This window comes from Dermacentor albipictus, chromosome 6 (assembly GCF_038994185.2).
Source record: "Dermacentor albipictus isolate Rhodes 1998 colony chromosome 6, USDA_Dalb.pri_finalv2, whole genome shotgun sequence".
NCBI classification, from domain to species: domain Eukaryota; kingdom Metazoa; phylum Arthropoda; class Arachnida; order Ixodida; family Ixodidae; genus Dermacentor; species Dermacentor albipictus.
Window position 1 is genome coordinate 15,000,001 of NC_091826.1, and position 18,930 is coordinate 15,018,930.

General features: G+C 48.9%; 2 protein-coding genes across 3 annotated transcripts; both read right to left on the minus strand.

The window, feature by feature from the left end:
* Window positions 1-5,244: 5,244 nt before the first annotated feature.
* LOC139060805 (uncharacterized) lies at window positions 5,245-12,981 on the minus strand. Of its 2 annotated transcripts, XM_070539967.1 has the most exons (4): window positions 12,628-12,981; window positions 10,613-10,822; window positions 8,520-8,777; window positions 5,245-5,637 (listed from the first exon to the last, which is right to left on the minus strand). In XM_070539967.1, the coding sequence occupies exons 1-4, from the start codon at window positions 12,910-12,912 to the stop codon at window positions 5,308-5,310; spliced, it is 1,083 nt and encodes a 360-aa protein (XP_070396068.1). In that variant the 5' UTR covers window positions 12,913-12,981; the 3' UTR covers window positions 5,245-5,307. The 2 variants fall into 2 exon arrangements, with proteins under 2 accessions (XP_070396068.1, XP_070396069.1); XM_070539968.1 differs by lacking the exon at window positions 8,520-8,777.
* Window positions 12,982-14,779: 1,798 nt separating this feature from the next.
* LOC139060799 (serine/arginine repetitive matrix protein 2-like) lies at window positions 14,780-18,242 on the minus strand. The gene has a single exon (XM_070539958.1). It carries the CDS (start codon window positions 17,970-17,972, stop codon window positions 15,231-15,233), a length of 2,742 nt encoding a protein of 913 aa, XP_070396059.1. The 5' UTR covers window positions 17,973-18,242; the 3' UTR covers window positions 14,780-15,230.
* Between the last annotated feature and the right edge of the window lie 688 nt (window positions 18,243-18,930).

The following is an 18,930-nucleotide window of genomic DNA, read 5'->3' on the forward strand; positions in this document are numbered from 1 at the left end:
TCTATGACGAATGATTTCGGAGGCCCCATGCAGTTAAGTATAAAAGCGTTCGACAGTATAAGGCACCGACTGAATACAAAATTTGATTCGAAATAAGTTCGTCCACGACAGAAAACTTCATTAGGGGGCAAACTCTGGCTACCATAATTACCAGTGCTAACAGGCGAACCTTAAACTAAATTTAAAAGTTGAGTTTATGTCGTAGTCGGTTTGTGGGAAGCCATAGTGTAGAACTCTGGATTAATTTTGGCCACATGGTGCTCTTTAACGTGCATACAGAGCGAGGTGTACGAAAGGGTTTGCATGCCGCCAACATCGCAAAGCGGCTGCCACTGGCCAGGAACCGCACCCTTTAACTTGTACTCGACAGAAGAGTGCCACAGCCACCGGCGCACTGCGGCGGGTTACAAGGGAGCCTTATGCCATCGTCGACTGGTCGTTTCTGAGCGCTCTGGAGCGCTCTCGCGAGCGGCGTTGTCTTCGGCTGGTTGAAAGAGGGTGCCCGCCCTGCGTTCGGCTGGTTCTTCTCGATTGCTCTCCTCCACCTTCGAGCGCTCTGAGGCGCTCCGAGCCCTGTCGTCGGAGCAGTCGTCGAAATTGAAACGTCATCGCAGAGCCGCGTCGCTGCTGTTGGCGACGGCCCACCGTAACCTAGGCAACCTAGGCCACTGCGACGAACGCTCGTCCCACCGGCGCGTCCGCCGGTTTTCCCGGCAGCGCCGGGAACTTTCGATAAGCGAAACATCGGACGTTGGTAGTAGTCACGTGGTTTAGCATCTGCCATTGCCTCTTCCGAGAGCAACTCGCACGTTTGGCTTGCGCGCTCGTCCTCTACCTCTGAGCTCGGGGAACGCCGGATCCGCCCGACTCTGCTTCGGGGGATGGAAGCGACCAGCCGAAGATAGCATTAGATATTCTCCGATTGGTCAACGGCGCGCAACCAATTTGGATTAAATTTGCCGTGCTTGAAAAGAAAGGCTAAATTTTAGAAGCTTCTGGGACCAAAATCTTTATTTACCGCCGGAATAGTTCTTTTTTTAGACAAAGTTGACTTTATAGGTCATAATAATTTTCGAGTGCGAGCTTTCATAACTCCACACACCACACCAAACGCTGATACACCAAACGCAGATATCACGACTATGCAAGGTGCTTGAGTATGACCGTGCAAAACGGACAAATTTGACTGGAATGTTTTGGGAATACGTGACATTTGCGAGCGTTCTACAGATTTTGGATTCACATATTAGTACAACATTTTAAACATAGCATCTTTGTGTACATGTCACATAGCTTATATCTTAACATATACCTTAATAAACGCAGTCTGAAAAACTGTAGTCTCAAAAAATCCGAAGACACTTAGGCCCTTACGAATTGTGAATGCGAAAGCATTAATGACCAACTGAACGCTGCCGAGCGGTCCTTCCAGTTATGATCTCCTCGCAAGGCAAGCGAGCGCGTTGAGACGCTCCGCCAACGCCTCATAGATGGCGCAAGGCCGGTGCACTTGCATTCGTGACGTCATGCTACCTTGCCCTACTGCCATAGAATCTAATGGAGACATTCCCGAGTAAGCCGCAGTGATTTCAACGTCATCGCTTTCGTCCCGCCGGGCTTGGCAATGTAAATTTTGGTCTAAGTGGCATGACGTCATAAAGCGGAGTGCAGATAGGTTGGCTATTTTGGAGGTGTTGCTCTTGCGTGTTTTAATTTGGTCCTACCAAGGCGCAGTTAGAACGCAGGTGAGAGCTTGCGCGGGCAAGTAACGCGCGGATAACACTGGCTTCCGAGAGCGAGAGCGACGGTGACGTGGCGTCGCGGCGATGCGCTCTCTTCTCACGCAACGCCTGGCGCGCTATCGACGCAGTAGGTGTGCCCTTTCGCCCACTCTGCTCCGTCGAGGCACGCTCGCGACGTGGCGTCACAGCCAACGGGAATTTAGGTACCGTTTTTCGCTTGTCCAGACGACACACGCAAGCTTTCTCTCTCAAAAGGGCACTTGGCACTTTCGCCTCGAAATATTTTTTGTGCGGTAATTAGGAGTTATTACAAACATAACATTTTAGACAACTTGAAGTACGCCATTTACAAAAAAAAAATTGAGCCCGAAATACGAAGGCTTTATTCATTTATTCAAGTGAATTAGCTAATCCCGAGATTAATTAATTATGGGGTTTCACATGCCAAAACCACCATACGATTATGAGGCACGCGGTAGAGAGAGACTCCGGGTTAATTTTTACCACGTGGGGTTCTTCAACGTGCACCTAAATCTAAGCACACAGGTGCTTTTGCATTTCGCCCTCATCGAAATGCGGCTCCAGTAGCTGAAATTTGATCCCGCGACCTCGTGCTCAGCAGCGCAACCCCAAAGCTACTAAGCAATCGCGGCGGTAGAATGGCTAGTTGGGGGTCTTTCTTAGTAGGACATGTAATTAAATAGTGTTAACCATGCTGGATTTTACGTGCCAAAACCACGATATGATAATGAGGCACGCCGTAGTATAGGGGAGTCCGGACTAATTTTGACCACCTGGAGTTCTTTAAGGTGCCCACAAAGCACAGTACACGGGCATTTTTATTGCGATGGCAATTATATGCACACTCCAGGCGCATTTTTGCCTTCACTGTTGCAGTCGCCGTTGCCGTGATGTTCCGTGCAAAGTCCAAAGTATGAAGGCCATCGCCGGGCGTATGCTGTATGTGCGAGTAAATGCACGGAGGGCCCAATCTGGCGCGTGCGTAGGAGGAAAGCACAGAGCAAACGCGCCGTCTTTCGTCGCAAGAAAGGCCGTAGGGGGAGGGGAGGGAGGGAAGCGGCGTTGTGCTATGGCAGCAATTGCGTATTTCGTGACCAGGCTCAAGGGGAACTGACGATCGCGACTCAATCTCGCGCGCGATAGGGAGGAAAGCGGGGAGGTCGCGTGAGAGGGAGGGTGGGGGCGGCTTCGATTCTGGACAAGAAGTGCGTACTTTGCGCGGCCGCGTGAGGTCGCGCATGCCGTATCTTGAAAGGGATCTGCAGATGGCTCATACCTTTGTGCGCTCTGTGTTCTCGCTGCTCTTGCGTTGAAGCGATAGACTGCACGAAGGCCACTTCGCTCGCTGCTGCTGTCGTGCTTGCTCATACCGGCATTTTGACAGCGAGTGTCCGCGTTCATCGAGTGGGATGTGTTCATGTTTGCTTGTGAGCGCTGGCACCATGCTTGCTAATTCAGTTAGCAAGCAAATGTTTGCAAGTTTATACGGCCTCTAAACCTACTATCCTTACTTCGCATAGCTGTCTACTAATTTGCTATCGGAATCGATGCTTCGCCTTTAGGGCGGTATTGCGACTTTATGCATTTTCCGCTCATTGAAACGCAGCCGAAACGAGCGTGATTTGATGCCACGCCCTCGTGCGACGCACGCAAGAGGGGTCGCTAGCGCATCCCGTGCTCTTGCACAAGATGTTCCCAACAGAGCATGACACTTCATGCCCGTTTTGCAGACGATCAAAAGGCACTCTAGCACACATCCTTGCAGAGTGCACTAAGCTCAAGAACCCCCCCCCCCACCATCCCTACCCCCCACCCTCCCCAGCCCCAACACCCCCGAGCAATGGGAGACCTTGTTGTCCCGCCCCGACCTACCGACCCAGCTCGCGCTGGCGGCTAGGGGCCAGGAATGGCTGGACACATATGGGACCTGAGGAGAAGGTTCCACGCCATCTGGTGCCAGCGCGCACCAACCTTTATTAAGGGCTCAATATAAAAGTTGATCACCCCCCCCCCCCCGTGGCTTTAGCAGCGCAATAACAAAGCCACTACGCCAACATGGCGGCTTCAATAGGTTAAGTTAGCGGTAGAGCCTGCTCTAAACCACACCCAAGGAAGCCAGCCCAAGAGACTACCGAGACCCGAGGAGGCAAATAGGCTGAGCTTAATTTACTTCGTTTATCTGTTTATATTTTTCCTCTGTCCCCACACTTCCACAAGAATCAAGTTCGCGACAAGAAATGGAGCACGAAAATGTAATGACCGCTGAGGCATCGTAGTCGACAAGCACAATGAACTGCTCTGAATGACAGGTGATAAAATGAACGTCATGAATAACAACAATTGGTATAACCATTATTTTTTTATAAATTGCAGGTTAGTTCATGCATTCCGCGCAGCTTATTGCTTCACGCTGCCTCTAATGTTAGGCGGACGCAGTAATTGTTCATTTCATTTAGAATTACTCGTGCGCTTCTTCTGTATGGTTGTTAGACAAGAAATAAGCTTATTTCTAAGCAACAAAACATTTGGCTTCCGAGATAGCGGACAGGTGTGATTTCGGAGGCAATATCTCGTTCTAACAGTTGAACACTGACAGGCCTGGCGTAATTGAGCACTGTAATCTCCAGAAGAAAAAAAAAGAACAGAATAAAAAGAAATCACACTTGAGAACTTGGACTACAAACTCAGATTTACAAACCTCTGTGGTTAGTCCAACATCCTCTCAGTCTGTCTGATCTCAATTGCCAGGCTCACGTATTTACAGTTGCCCTGGTTTTTCAAACATATTTATCACAGGTAATCAAGGTGCGTTACTTGCCCAAACAATGACGGTTATGTCGTCGTTCCTTTCATCAAGACACTTTTCCGGTTCCCCGTTGGGACAGATGACTTCTAGTCGTAAATTATTTTGGACGAAACAGACATGTGAACACAACCACAAAAGTTTGCGGACCACGGCGTCTCGTAAAACTTTGAATTTCCGAGCAGCCTTTAAAAGCAGCCAGTAAAACCAGGCATCACTATGTTGTTCGCATATACTAGCAGTGGCTGGAAATGCGAACATCAGGCTACGCTGTGACATTAAGCTCTTTTTCTCAGATTCCTTCGTTCGTAAAATTTTGTGGGTGACGATACACTTCAGGCAAACACGATGCAAAAATAAACTGTTCAGTGCTACCCGCGTGCTAAATCTTATCACAGATGAATCAGCGGCGGTTTAGCCGGTAAAGTCCTGCGTATACCTGATCTCTCATACGCGCAACAGCGTGTATACAACTGTGCGTGGCCTGTTGCCCTTTCACGCGGTCGTGCAACGTACGGCAAGGCGTTCGATGCATAGCGCAACCAGCAGATGGACGCAGAGAAATAACAAAACGCGCACACAGAATGCACTACTACCGTTACACACTCAAGGGCTTCGTAATCCCGGGCCAACAACCCCAACTCAAAACCGTGCCGAAAGCAGTAGGGAAATGCAAAATCGCCATAGCATGAATAATATATATGCGTTGTTTTTACAATGCGGCAATGAGTGACAAAAGCGTCAGCGTCTCTCGCTGGTCGACAGCTGGACGTTTTCAGCAGTGTCGTTCGCGCCACCGCCCCGTGCACTGTTCGCGACCAACTCCGCAAGGGCCAACGCATTCGCCGAGACGCCGGTCGTAGCCGCCGCGCCAGACGCCGCCGCAGCCCGGGCCACCGCGAGCTGCTCGAGCGTCCAGTTGTCGAAGTCGCGGATGACGCGGCCCCGCTGTCTGATCACCTTGACGGTGCCGAAGGCCAGCACCGCCATCACGCCAACGACGCAGCCCGTCAGGGCCAGCGCGCATAGCATGGCCCACAGGCGCGAGCACGGCGTGTCGACCACGGAGGTCTGCGACGACGGCGATGAGAATTGCGGCAGATAAACGCACATGCGGATCTGCTGTTCGGAACACTGTAGATTTGCTAGCCAAAAAATCGAGCGAACCTTCCAGACATGTACACTACAAACAGATGCACATCGTGTGGCGAGGTTGCCACATTAAATCACATGTTATGGGAGTGTCGGGACCTAACAAACAAGTCGGGCAGTGCCGACCCCTCCGTCTCTTCCACCGCCAGCCTCCAGTCACGCTGGATGACCGCACTGCTCAGCTCTGACCTGACAGCACAACTCTGGGCCGTCCAGCGAGCCGAGGAAGCCGCTTCGAGACAAGGTCTCGGAACCGCGTCCGCGGCGGGTGCCCAGACCCACTAAAAGACGCCGGACTCAAATCTTGCTGATTCGAAATAAAAGTTTACGCTCTTGACGCTACGGTCTACGGGGGTTGGAAGCATACTTGCTGTTTGACCAGCGTGGGAATGCCGGACAGTACATGGATTCGCCTAAACTTCTTCCTCGGGACTGTAAATTCGGCTTTGTGATTTTGCAAATGGATCCACTTCCCGCAATATATCGCGCTACAAGTGCTACAAGTCGCAATGCTTATGCGTGAGCGCAGAACTTTGTGCAATTCGGCGTTTCGAAAAATCAATGATTTCTTTTAAATTTTAGGACAATAAAGCCATGGGAATAATTGCACAAGAATCTCCGATTCCATAAGCAAGAAGATTAGACGAATCCAGTCCACCGTTTACATGGTAGGCGAATGATCGCAACGCCAAAGTTATAATGTCTGCAGGAAACGCTGTATGCTGAATTTGCTATCGTGTCATCTCTAATTCGCTCAGAACGCAGCTATGTGTCCTCTATGCTTCGCAAAGAGCGTCCCCGTGGCGCAGTTCGACAAAACGAAGGAATTTCGATAGTGTCTAGGATTTAATGGTGTGCAAGAGAACTGACTATCGACAAGTTAAAGTCCATTAGCCGAGCGTTTCTCGCGATTTCATTTCAATCACATTTATTGAACGAAAACAGTGATTTTGATAATGTGGTGGAAGGTGCCGGTTATTAGTCTAAAGCTTTGTTTCCATACTTTACCCTGAGATTCAGATGCTTTCTATGAAAACAGATTCCGTAGAAGCTACGGACAGCCGATGTTATGCTACATACTAATTGCAGGTTGTAAGACGTTTTCAACTGAAAAACACATTGACTTTATCAATCACACATTGACTTTTGACGTTGACTTGAACAGTGCTTCTTTCAAGGAGCTAGGAAATACAGTCGTAAACATTTTGGAGATAAGCTTATTAATCTTAATTATAAGAGTGAACTTCGCATAACTGTCGTTGTGGCTGCATTCGTTTCGGTGGCCATAATTTATACAGGTGTTTCTCCATGCTCCGTCCCAATCTTCTTTGGTGGTCCTGGCGCCAGGGGCCAGGACCACCAAGGAAAAGTGGGACATGGCCTCTCACGTTATTCATTATGGAGGGGCATGGCCTCTCTGTTATTCATCCATCCATCCATTCATCCATCTCAGTACTGAGCCTGCGGCTTCAAGAAAATTCCGATTTCGTGTCTTCACAGTCAACCATCTAGAGAACGTTGCCGTGGAAGAAGTGCGTGCTGTAGCGCCTGCAATTTTCTGGGTGCCTTTCAGTGCATTTTCAAATAAGGAAACGCGTATCACGCTTCAAGCATATGCACGTAAAATTTCCCTTTCATATTGTTAAGGGGAGATCTGCAGAGGAGGAGGGGGGCTATTAACATGATTTGCAAAAGGCTAAAAGCAGGCTAGGTTAACAAAGATGGCGGACGATAGATAACTCTTCGTCCTCCTCTTGTCCACTATAAACTTCCACATTACCTTATGCATACGCATAACTGGCTTAAAACAATATTAAGGCAAAACGAATTTATGAAATTGCGATTAACTGCAACAAAAAGTGTTAAACACATGCTCGCCTATGTGTACATTATAATTTGTTTACCATTGAATTCAGTGTCCGCCAAAACGTAGCGTGCTATTTGAGAGGGACAGGAGTCTGCCAGTACTTGTGTTTCGAAACGAGGAAAACATTTATGTATAAACTGTGCAAGCCTAAAATGTACGTGACTTTCGGCACGCTTTTCGCAATGGATCTGGGATTGTTGTGGCTTCTGCCTAGTTCCTCGGTTTCTCGATGAACAAAGCGAAAAACGAACAAGCACGCACGAGACAGGGTGCAGAAAAACACCAGGCTTTCTGTCTGCCAGATTCCGGCTCGAACTCCGTAGTTGCACCACGAAACTATAAATTGTTGGTGCTCGTAAATAATGGGCGCTGTAGCGAAAGGCTCCAGATTATTTTTTGATCGCGTGGGATTCCTTAACGGGCATTGCAAGAACGGTACATGGGTATTCTTGCATTTCGCCCCCGTCGACACGCAGCCGCCGTGGCTGGGAATCATAATCTCAGTCGAAAGTACAGCGTTCTTTCCTGTCTCTTCGTTTTTTTCCTTCCGGAAAATTGTTGCGCTCTGCCTTCGTTATTAAGTATTAACCAACTCGCCCAAATCAAGCTGTTGTTGCTGGGAGGCGAACTTCGCGCTCAGCACCATGACATCGTAGCCGCTGAGCCAACACGGCCGGGACCCTCAGCGGCTTCTTACCACATGATTTGTGATTATGTTTTGCTAACGAGGAAGTCGATATGAAATCAACCGGCTTTTGGCGCTGCTACGTCGCGGTTACCAGAAGAAGGGCGCCAGTTAACACATACAGAACGATCGCCTGTACGTGTTAACATACGCCCCTCTCCTGGCAGCTACGCTTCACCAAGGTAGCCCAACGAGAACTACTCGTACGTCACAGGTCATTGTTAGCGTTCGAGCGCACCATCTGCGTACATGCTCAAAAGGATTCCATTGGCGTGTCGCGAGGACGACCGATAGTGTGGGACGCGGTGGTGGCGACGCAGCGCGGCGCGGCGAGTGCGACGTGGCGGCACCGGGTTCGGCCGCGGCCACCAGCTTCTTCGGCGATTCCCCGCTGCGGGGCTGGCGATGTCGCCGTCGCTTCTGCCGCACGGATCGCTGCTTTCGTCGTCGCGAGCGCCGGGAAGCCTTAGCGTTGGCTCCCGCGGACGCCTGCTTTGCTTCGTCCGCCTGCGTAGTCGTTTGCGACGACGACGAAACATGACCGACCGAGCCTTAGAGCGACAAGAGCCCCGAATTTTGGGCTAGTTGGTTAGGCATAGCAGAACACGGTCAAGCGCGCACAAGCAAGGACAGAGTGAGGAGTAGACAACACAAGCGCTTGTGTTGTCTACTCACGAGCTTTGTCCTTGTTTGTGCGTGCATGGCAGACATGACGAAATGACAGCTTAAAGCGAAGCTGTCATTGCGAATATTATAAGTGTGACGGAAAGTGCCCGCTCCAATCGTTAAAAAAATGTAACTTAGAGAACCGCTGAAGTTGGGCCAGAGATAGAGAGAATATTGGGTACGCGCAATAGGTAACGTATAGGTACAAAATGTAAAGGGTAATTAGGTACCTTGAGTAAAAATCACAAAAGTCCCTTTGAGTGAACTGGCCCCAAGATCGTTCGATAGTTCGTCGTGTCAGAACTATCCAGCGCATTGTGGCGATAGTTGGTAAAATATTAGATAGTCGGCAATTTTTAGAATGTCAGACGCGCTCTGAGGAAGTTGAGGCAAATTGTCAAATTTGTGCTAATTGACGTTAGTCACCATGCTTGCTTGCCGGGAGAGTAAAACATTGGCCAGTGACGAACTTCCAAGCGTAGAAAGAAGAATCTTTGAACACAAACAAAATGCATGAAGGCCGTAACACTTCCGAGTGTGAACATACTGCGGATGCCACAAGGAATTCCGAATGTGCCGGAAAAAACAAAGAATGGTCGTTCGAGCACGTGAATTAGAAAATGGTTGAATATTGCTGCTAAAGAAGTTCCACGCGTGTACGGGGCAGCCTTTACGCCGAGAACACATGGTTCATGCAAATCCGCTATCCATAAAATATTTGGTCTCTTATAAACAAAACTGAAAGCTGGATACCATCTGGCTTCGAGAAGGCACCTAATTTTTGACCTTTTGTACTATCGTCAGTTGCCTTGACCATTGCATGACGTGGGGTCCCCTCAATAAAGATCATTACCTGAAACCTTATTGCAGGGAATTGGCGAGTGCCGAGTCACGAGAGCACCGAAAAGTACTTAGGAAAAAAAATCCGGCAACATTATTGCATTCAAGTAGCATGCCTGGTTTTTGTCCAGTTACCTTCACCCAAAAGGATCACGCACTCGTGACGCCTGCGGCACAAATGATGTTCCGCATCTGCCGCCAAGGTTTGTGAGTGGTGGCGCTCGCTAACACTCCCAAGCTTAATTCTAGTAGTAAACACATAAATACCAAAGAAAGTGGACGGCTAAACGGCGCCACGGTAGCTCAAGTGGTTAGAGCATCGCACGCGTAATGCGAAGACCTGAGGTCGTTCCCCACCAGCAGCAAGTTGTTTTTTCATCCACTTTCATTGCCATTAATTTATAATTTCTTTAATTCAATTGGTAAGTACAAGTAGTTTCCCCTATGTTGACCTTGGTGTCTTTGTTTGTTGGCTTCCTATGATATGCTTGTACTTTCAGTAGCATTGATGCCGACACGCAATAAAATTGGTTGTTAGTCGGCCTACTGTCGTATTGGTCTTGTTATTTAGCGCTGGTACCTTCAAGTTCTGAAATTTACTAACCAATTCAACTAAGCAGCCTTCTCCTATGAGGATATTTGAGTTTAAATTCTGCCTTTCGATTACGAGAGCTAAGAGGGCTTGTCGTGCGACAAGTATGCTTTCTAACATAGTTGCCAGCCAGCCCGATAAGGACTATGCTTACACTACACATTACCGGTGTGCTTTACGGCTGCCTTGGCGCAGGAGAACTTGTCGTAAAATCAATCGGTCGATAGAAAAATGGGAATTGTACCTGAAGTATGGGTGGCGAGGCTTCCGTTTTAAAGCCAGTGACTTCACCGCCCCCGAAGGACACCTGATTGGGCGTCGCTGACGTGGCTGGAGATTCTGCACCACGAAGCTGGTCACGTGACTTGCGACGTCGCTTTTTCTTGCGGTGGCTGCGATGTCGGCGTTCCTCACGTGTGTCGGCCGCTGGCGACGCCTTTGCGGCATTCTCAAGCTGAGGGATAAAGGACATTTATACGGCAGTCTCTGAAAGTTTGTGCAATGCACGCGATCCCACTCGGCCATAAGTGTGCGTACGCCTCTCAGAGCTACTCTTAAGTACTGCATGCCCATTAATACTGAGTCGACACGGTGGCATTTGTGAGAACGAGCTGATCATGCTAAGTGGAAACAGGCATGGGTGAATGCGTTCATTGATCAGCCTGGAAGCTAGGCGCTTCCGTGGGCAGTAACACAAGGCACAGGGGGTGAGTATTTAGCGACCCGTAAGCCAATCTCAGATCGAAGGCGAGCGAGCCTTCTCTAACATCCCTACGGGCGCTAACTCCTACTCTCTGTGTACGTCTGTAGAAAACATGTGGGCATTATGTCCTTACTCGAAGTCACGTTGGCACTCTTGTTTGAAAAAAGTCAGCGAGTTTCGGTTATCCGGGCTCTGCGGTGTTTAGCTACACGCTGTTGTTGCGCACACACACGCACAGTACAGAACACGCTACACGATGTTAAATCAGTCAAGTGGAACTCAATGGACAATCGCGTATACCGGAAACTGCGGGCGTGTGACCGCACGGCAATGGCGGGCTAGCAGAGGAATCGGAACGGGCGTCCCCCGTGTATGAACCAATCAACAGCTCTAACTCTGGTGACGTTGCATGCATTACGCTGTTGGCCTCACAACATGTGAAGAAGGGACCCGAAAAACCCGGAGAGGAGCCCTCGATTGTTTTTAAAATTATCAGGGGTGGTTTAGGGGGCCTTCCCAAAGTGCGCTTATCTACAATTACTTACGGGTGTTCGAATAAGGAAATGTCCACATCGAATCGAGTGCGACATACTTCAGAAAGCCAATCTTTGAATATCGACTCAAATTGAATAGACAATATTTTCTAATTTCTAAATGAATTGGAATTTAATGGTAGAAAAAACTGTTTGGTAAAAAAAAAATAAAATGTATTTACGCAATTCAATACATGTACTACCGTTGAGAACTGGCGCCAATGTGGGAGCTTGTAAACGAGAAACAACTGAAAACTGACTGAGATTATTGTCTCTGGCACACCATCACAATGACGGTATTGAAAGAGCACAGCACGCCGTTCAATGTATTTTCGTTTCCTGCCTTAAATAAAGGTCCTGGACTTCGGAACACCGAAAAAAAAAGAGTACCGACAAGCTTCCGAACGCCTAAGTAATTTTCTCTAATACCACATATACGAAAAAAAATTGGCTGCATTTATGAAGAGGTGTACATAACGTGACGCCATGACGTATAAGGTGGTCACGTGCAGCAAGTCATGCATCGAGATATACGGCACTCCGTCCGGCTTGCTCGGTCGTCTGTGATTTGGCTACGTCGGACCACGAAGCGAAGGAGACTTGGCGAAATACCTATTTCAACTTTACTCTCCTCCCCCCGAAAAAAATAAAATTGGGAAAAAAGCAAGGATTGCGTTACAGACGTTATTATTATCAAAAGTGGGAGACCCTCCGTCAGCGATCCGTCTACCAACGTATATGGTAGCGAGACAGTTTTTCGTGACGGGCAGCTATAGTAACCTCCAATTTTGACAGCCCTCATAAACACCACACACGCTGTTCATTTAATGTACTCTGCATAATTAACGTTCCATATGCCGCTGAATAAATCAATGAGAATTATTGTTCTCCATTTGCTTATTTTCCTGTATTTATGCTTCGCGCTGCTGCCAACTGCAAATACGATGTTTGAGCCGAACCATATTTTTCTCACCGAGTGGAGGGTACATGAAATACGGATATCACTGAAGATTGTTGACCTACGTAGTTGGCCAGTAGACCATCGAGGACTTCCTTCACGCCAATGTCGCCTTGGTCCACGGGCAAAGGGCCGACCTTTCTTGGAAGCGTCTGTATCACAGGCCAGGTCTGCACTTCCCTCTGTTCAGGAGCAAGCACGGCAGGAACACCGGATGACGAAGTCGCCTGGTTTTCAGGCTCCTCAGCGATTGCTTCACGAGCGGCATCTTCTGGCGCTGGCAGCCTGTCGGCAACTCGGACGTCATCAACGCCGATGGCGGCTTCCTCGACGGTCTGCGCTTGGCCCATCACTCGCCCGCTTTTCTTCTTCCTTGTCCTTTACTAGAGCCCCGCGACCGCCGCCCGATTCCTGACCTATCCCCCGTCACGAGCACGGGCCATAATAGCGAAATATTGTCGTCGTCACAAAGCTCGCAGCCCCACTTTCAGATTGAGAAATACAAATTTTTATACAGCACGGCGCCACTGGCGCTTGTGACATGGCAAACAATTCTATGCCTATTTTCAAAAGGCAACACGACATAAGAATTCCATTCGTAGCGACGGAACTTCTTGGTAGCTATTATTGCAGTATTCCAACTGCATCCATGGCGTGGCCGCATACGACTATTTTGGTTGCGATCAATTTATGACCACCACCATGTAGCGAGCAAAAGAAAGGGTTGCAGTCGATATTCAGCCATAAATGTTCACTTTCGAAGTTACACACGAAGTTACACACGAAGTTTGTTTTCACAACCTTTGTATTGTGTTGTTGCCTGTTCATTTACGGTGCTACATCAGCGCCAAATTATTTTTTTTCTTTACCATGTCGCAGTTTCAGAGATAAACTTGTTTCTGGCGCAACCGCCGCCACTCGCTGTCGGTCGGATAACCTCTGACAAAATGAAAATCACTGTTATGAATACCTCTTGCGTGTCAACTGTGCTGGGTGGATTAGACTCAAGAAGGTTCAAGCAGATTCGAAGCGACTGTCAGACCTTCGAATTTAGTCCCAGCCTTGTCTTGATTTTCGAGAAAAAGAGCGACACATAAGTAAAAAAATTTTGCTGCAGAGTGCAAACTAGTGCCTTCAAAAGAAGCGCCGATATGCCAGTGCTCGGACATGTGAAGTAGGGAAAACACGTGAATCTTGATATATTTTTTTCTGATAAATCTGAATTAAATTCTTGGGCTTTCCCTGCGAAAACCACGATCTAGTTATTACGTATGCTGTAGTGAAGGACTCACGATTGATTTTGTCAACTTGGCATTCGCTCCTAAGTCAAAGTACAGGGGCGTCCTTGCAATTCGCCCCCATAAAAACGAGGCGGCCGCGGCTGGATTCAAGCCCTCGACTTCGAGCTCAGATGCGCAACGCCACTACCACTGTGCTACCGCGGGGGTAAGAAAGAAAACAGAAAAAAGAAAAAAAAAAGCTTACCTTCCCATCGCCGTCAAGAGCGGTGGTATTGAGAACTTCAAGGCAAACTAGAGAAACCGCAATGAATTTAATACTGCGATAGCGAGCAGCTCTCACTGCATATATATATATATATATATATATATATATATATATATATATATATATATATATATATATATATATATATATATATATATATATATATATATATATATATATATGCGCCCGGACGGCCCTGCTCGGCCATACTGAGAAGCGTTCCCACATACGACGTAGCCTGCTCAAAAGTTGCTAGTACAAGCCCGCTAATCTGCCGCTACACGTACGCTTCCTCGTATTGATGATATGGAGATATTTCACCCCTTTTGATAACCGCATTTTTCATTCACCTATCAGCGAAAATTATTTAGATGCGCCACAGACTGTGTTGCAGATTGGCTTAAACCAGTGTCACGTACCTTCGAAAGACCGCCTGACGTCTTGGGCAGAAGGACAAATGTAACCTTTGCATCAGCGACAATGCCAGCAGTTAAATCTACAAAACAGGACACAGAGCGACAACACTGCTATCGACGACGTCAGGGAATCCCAAATAGATGCAATTCATTTGCGAAGCAAATGCCAGCGAGAGTAAATTCATGGAAAATTAAACGGTACAAAGGACTAACTTCCACTCAGAAGCCCGGAGAGTCTACTTCAACGTACACAGTGAAGCTCCCAAGACTTCCAGCCACATGCTGGAACTACTCATCAAGAAAAAATATTTTAATAGCAAAGTGGTACTATAAGTTTCCAATGGCGCGCATACCAATTTTTCATAGTAGGAGCCGTGTAGGGCTTTCAATTTCTGTTCAATAACATGAACTTGGCGAAAGCACTAACCAAGCGGCCGATCATGGAAGCTCCAGTTATCTGCAGCGTTCGGCTTCCAGAAATATATTACTTCGTCTAGCCTATACTCGTCAAGTAGTCCCGGGAGAACGCCTGCCAAGGGCCCCAGCTTATAAAGTCACAACATGGCTGGCTTTCAACAATGTTACTTCTCAGCTTTCAATAGTTCTCAGCTTTCAGCGCCTGCTTGTACACATTCCGTTCTTACTTCTCTTGCAATTGTGTACTTTGCATTTGAACTAGTTGGCTTGCTTTGTGCTTCAATGTTTTTGCTGTTTTTATCGTAGACTTAGCCTTTTCGCTAGCTGTCTCACTCTTCGGCTTGGTGCTCGGTCGTCTCGGATATCGTCCTAGTAGCAGATACATGGCTCGATTTGTTTTCAGGAGAAGTTGTCACGACTTCACGCTCAGTTACAGTGACGGCCGTGGTCTCTTCTACAAGGACTTCCCGAGTAGCAGGTCCTTCTTTCGCTGCCTTTCTCTTTCCACCGTGCACGGCGTTAACTTTCGGCGTACGGTCCGTCAATGGCGAGCGGTTTCTTGGCCGGGTATTCCTTTTCGTCGTGGACTTGCTGTTCGCGCTCGAGCTCAACGAGTTTCTAGACCGCCGAATCTTGTTCCTTCTATTTGCCTGAAGGTCACTGCTGATGCTCGGTGTGCTGCGCCTTGACTTGAGCTGACTGTCGGCTCTGGGTTTTGTGGCCTTGGTTCGGTTTGACGTCGAGCTTCTTGACCGGTGCTGCTTTTTAGCCCTAGAGGCTGTTCCTCCCGCGCTACTCGAAAAAATACTACGTGTTGAACGGTTCACCTTCTTGGCACCTTGTTTGTGGCGGGTGACTGGGCTTGACGACCTTGATGGTTTGTTGGTGGTGCTACTCTTTCCACCCTTGACCGCTTTGATGCGAGATGGCTTTGTCGATATACGCGACTCAATGCTGCTGCTCTCCTTGTCGGTAGTAATCTCCGATGCCACGCAAGCTAAACACACTCCATTAGCGCTTGAGATATTTACGGACCTTTGGTTCTTTGCTTTGCCGCTCGAGCAGGTTGACGACAAGGTCGATGGTCGACGTGCCTTCGTGGCCCTGCCTTTGTGGGCAGCGGAGCTGGTTGAAGGCGCGCTTGCTGCCCTTCGCCGTTTCCCTTTAGCACTGCTGCTGAGAGATCTACTTGTTACCGTGCGTTGCCTTTTGGCCTTCAGCTTTGGACGACCCTTGCTACCTTTCGAGGAGCTCCTTGACCGCCGAGCCTTCTTAGCAGTGCGACTGCGCCCGCTGGCTACACTTGATGCCACGCTCCTAGACTTTCGGTTTCTCTTAATGCCGACCTTTTTTCCAACACAGCTACTCAGAGAGCTGCTAGCAGACTTGCGTCGCTTTGTTGTCCGGATGTTTGAACGGCTGCTTCCACCTCTCGCCGAAGCAGTCCTTGACCGCTGAACCCTCTTAGCTGCGCTGTTTTGCCGACCCGACCTGACTGAAGACGAGCTCGCACTTGGGCTTTTCTTGACCCGACGCGCGGTCACACTTCTGTTCGGAGACCTGCTGGGGGACGAGTGCCGTACTTTAGCCTTGAGCTTTATCCGACTGTCTTTGCTTGTCGACGACGTGCTTCCTGATCGCCGAGCTTTCTTGGCACTGCGTTCGCGTCCACTTTCCTTGCTTCTTTCCCTGGTTCTCTTGACGCCACGCATTTCTGTCCCCAACGTCGTCCGAATACGACTGCTTTTTGACGACAAGGCTGATCGCTGAATCCGTTTAGCCGAGTGCTTCCTCCCACTAGCAATGCTTGGCGATCTGCTCTTTGATGGCCCAACTCTTGTAGCGCTACGCTTGGCACTGCGGCCACCGCTCGATGCTCTTTGTGTTGATGCACTGCGTCTCCTTGCCTTGCGTGCATGTCTGCTGCTGCTCCTGGATGATAAGTTTTCTGATGCATGTCTGGTTCTCGTCTTGCGCTTTTTCCCATTTCGACTGCTGCCAGATAATTTGCTTCTTGATGACCGAGCGTTCTTAGTTGCTTTCTTATGCTCTGTGGTTAAGCTTGATGACCTGGTTCTTGACTTGCGCGTTGCTTCAGCCTTAATAGACCTAGCCCTGTGCCCGCTGCTTCTCGAACACGTAGGAAATGATGTGCTCTGTCTCGTAGCTATGCTTGTTCCTGTGCTGCTCCTCGAAGACGCTTTCCCAGATGTGGGCCTTCGTGTAGTCTTGTGCCTTCTCGCGTTTCTGCTGCTGCCGGACGACTTTCTCCTCGGTCTCCGAGTCGGCTTAGCCACATGCTTGTCTACTGATCTCACGCTCAAAGAGCTGCTAGCATGGTAAGCTTTTCTAATCCTGCTGTTTTGTCCGCTGCTTCGGCTCAATGACCTTCTTCTTGACCCACGACGCCTCTTCAACGCGCTGGCGTCTTTTATGCGTCTCGAGGACGTACGCGTCGATTTCCGGCTGCTTTTGTGGCTACGCTGTTTCTTGCTTCGTCTGCTGCCAGACGATATGCTCCTTGACCTGTGAGTTCTCCTAGGCGTAGCCACGCCCGCACTAAGCGCACTTGATGACTTGATTCTGGAACGTTCAGCCTTTCTAGCCTTGGGCTTTCGTACACTGCCCTTGCTAGATGACCCATGTCTTAGTTCGCGCTGCCTGCTTGCCTTGCCTACGTTTCTGCTGTGTCTTGCTAACTTTTCCACAGAAGCTTTCCTTCGTCTCGTCTTGCGCCTTGTCCCACTTCCAGTGCTGCAAGATGACCTGCTTCGTCCACGCCGCACTTTCTTAGCCGCAAGCTTGCCCCTTGCTACTCTGCTTGAAGACTGACTCTGTCGCCGGCCCTTCTTCGCTTTGCGCTTGCTACGGCTGCTACCGCTTGCTGATGCGCTCGGTGACCTCTGTCGCCCCTTCTTTCGGCCTCTACTAGTCTCACCTTGGCTCGAAGGTTCTTCCTCAGCATGCTCTTCGGGGCTAGAAGGTGCCTTCGACGTCGCTTTGCGACTTGCTTTGCTTTTCGGAGCACTTTCCTGCGCCGAAGGGTCACAAGCGAAGCACACTCCAGCCATATTGGCAGCCCTGATGGAAGCAACTCGTCAGTACTTGCGGCTCTGTCGACGTTCCCGTGAAACTTCGAGTGGCCTGTGACGCAGTCTTCGCTCTTCGCACATAGGGCTGGCTGCTCCGGGGTCCCTGCGTGACGAAGCAGACTGGTCGCCAGTTGTCTAATTTAGAATCGCATCTGGGGATGCAGGTACATATTCCCGCGTCGCCAGTATGCACCGAAGCGGGCCACTGGAATCAACTTCTTCTCCTCTATAAGCAAGGTACTTACCCATTGCGAGGAAGAGAAAAACGAAGAGTATGAAAAAAAATTGTACTTTTACGTGTTTCCTGAAGTTACACTGGCTGACGTAATGCCAACAGGAAACAGAAATTCATAGCGAAATTTGACTTCCTCAAGCGATTTTTTTATGGCGCTAAAGAGTCCTACCATGAATAAGCATACCAAAACATACGTCGCCAATTAAAGTATTGAAGTGACCCAGCTAGGGAAGACACGTCGATCAAGAGTAGGGATCAGACAGCAGTGGCGCATAGCACGCAAACGTTGGCACACGGGTACAAGAAAGCGATGACACTTGGCCTTGTGGCACTTTCCTTCCTCACCCGCCTAGAGTATGCCAGCATAGTGGGAAAGAAGCGCACCTTTATGCGTGCCTTGAAAGCTTGCGTACTGTTGGTCAGTTTGGGTATAATGGCACAAAGGCAACTAAGGCCATGCTGCGCCAGTCGCAAATCAAAAGGAAACGCAACGTTGGAGCAGGTAAACATGCATTACATTATAGTTGGTGTAATTAACGAGTTTTCTCTAAAATGTCGAACAGGTTAGTAAATTGCACTAGGGGGTCACCTGCCAGTAATAGGGCCGGGTGTAATGGTATATGTAAATTATACAGGTTGTGTAAAAACCTTCGTCTCTGTGTATCGATGTGTGGACATGTTATTAGGATGTACATGAGTGTA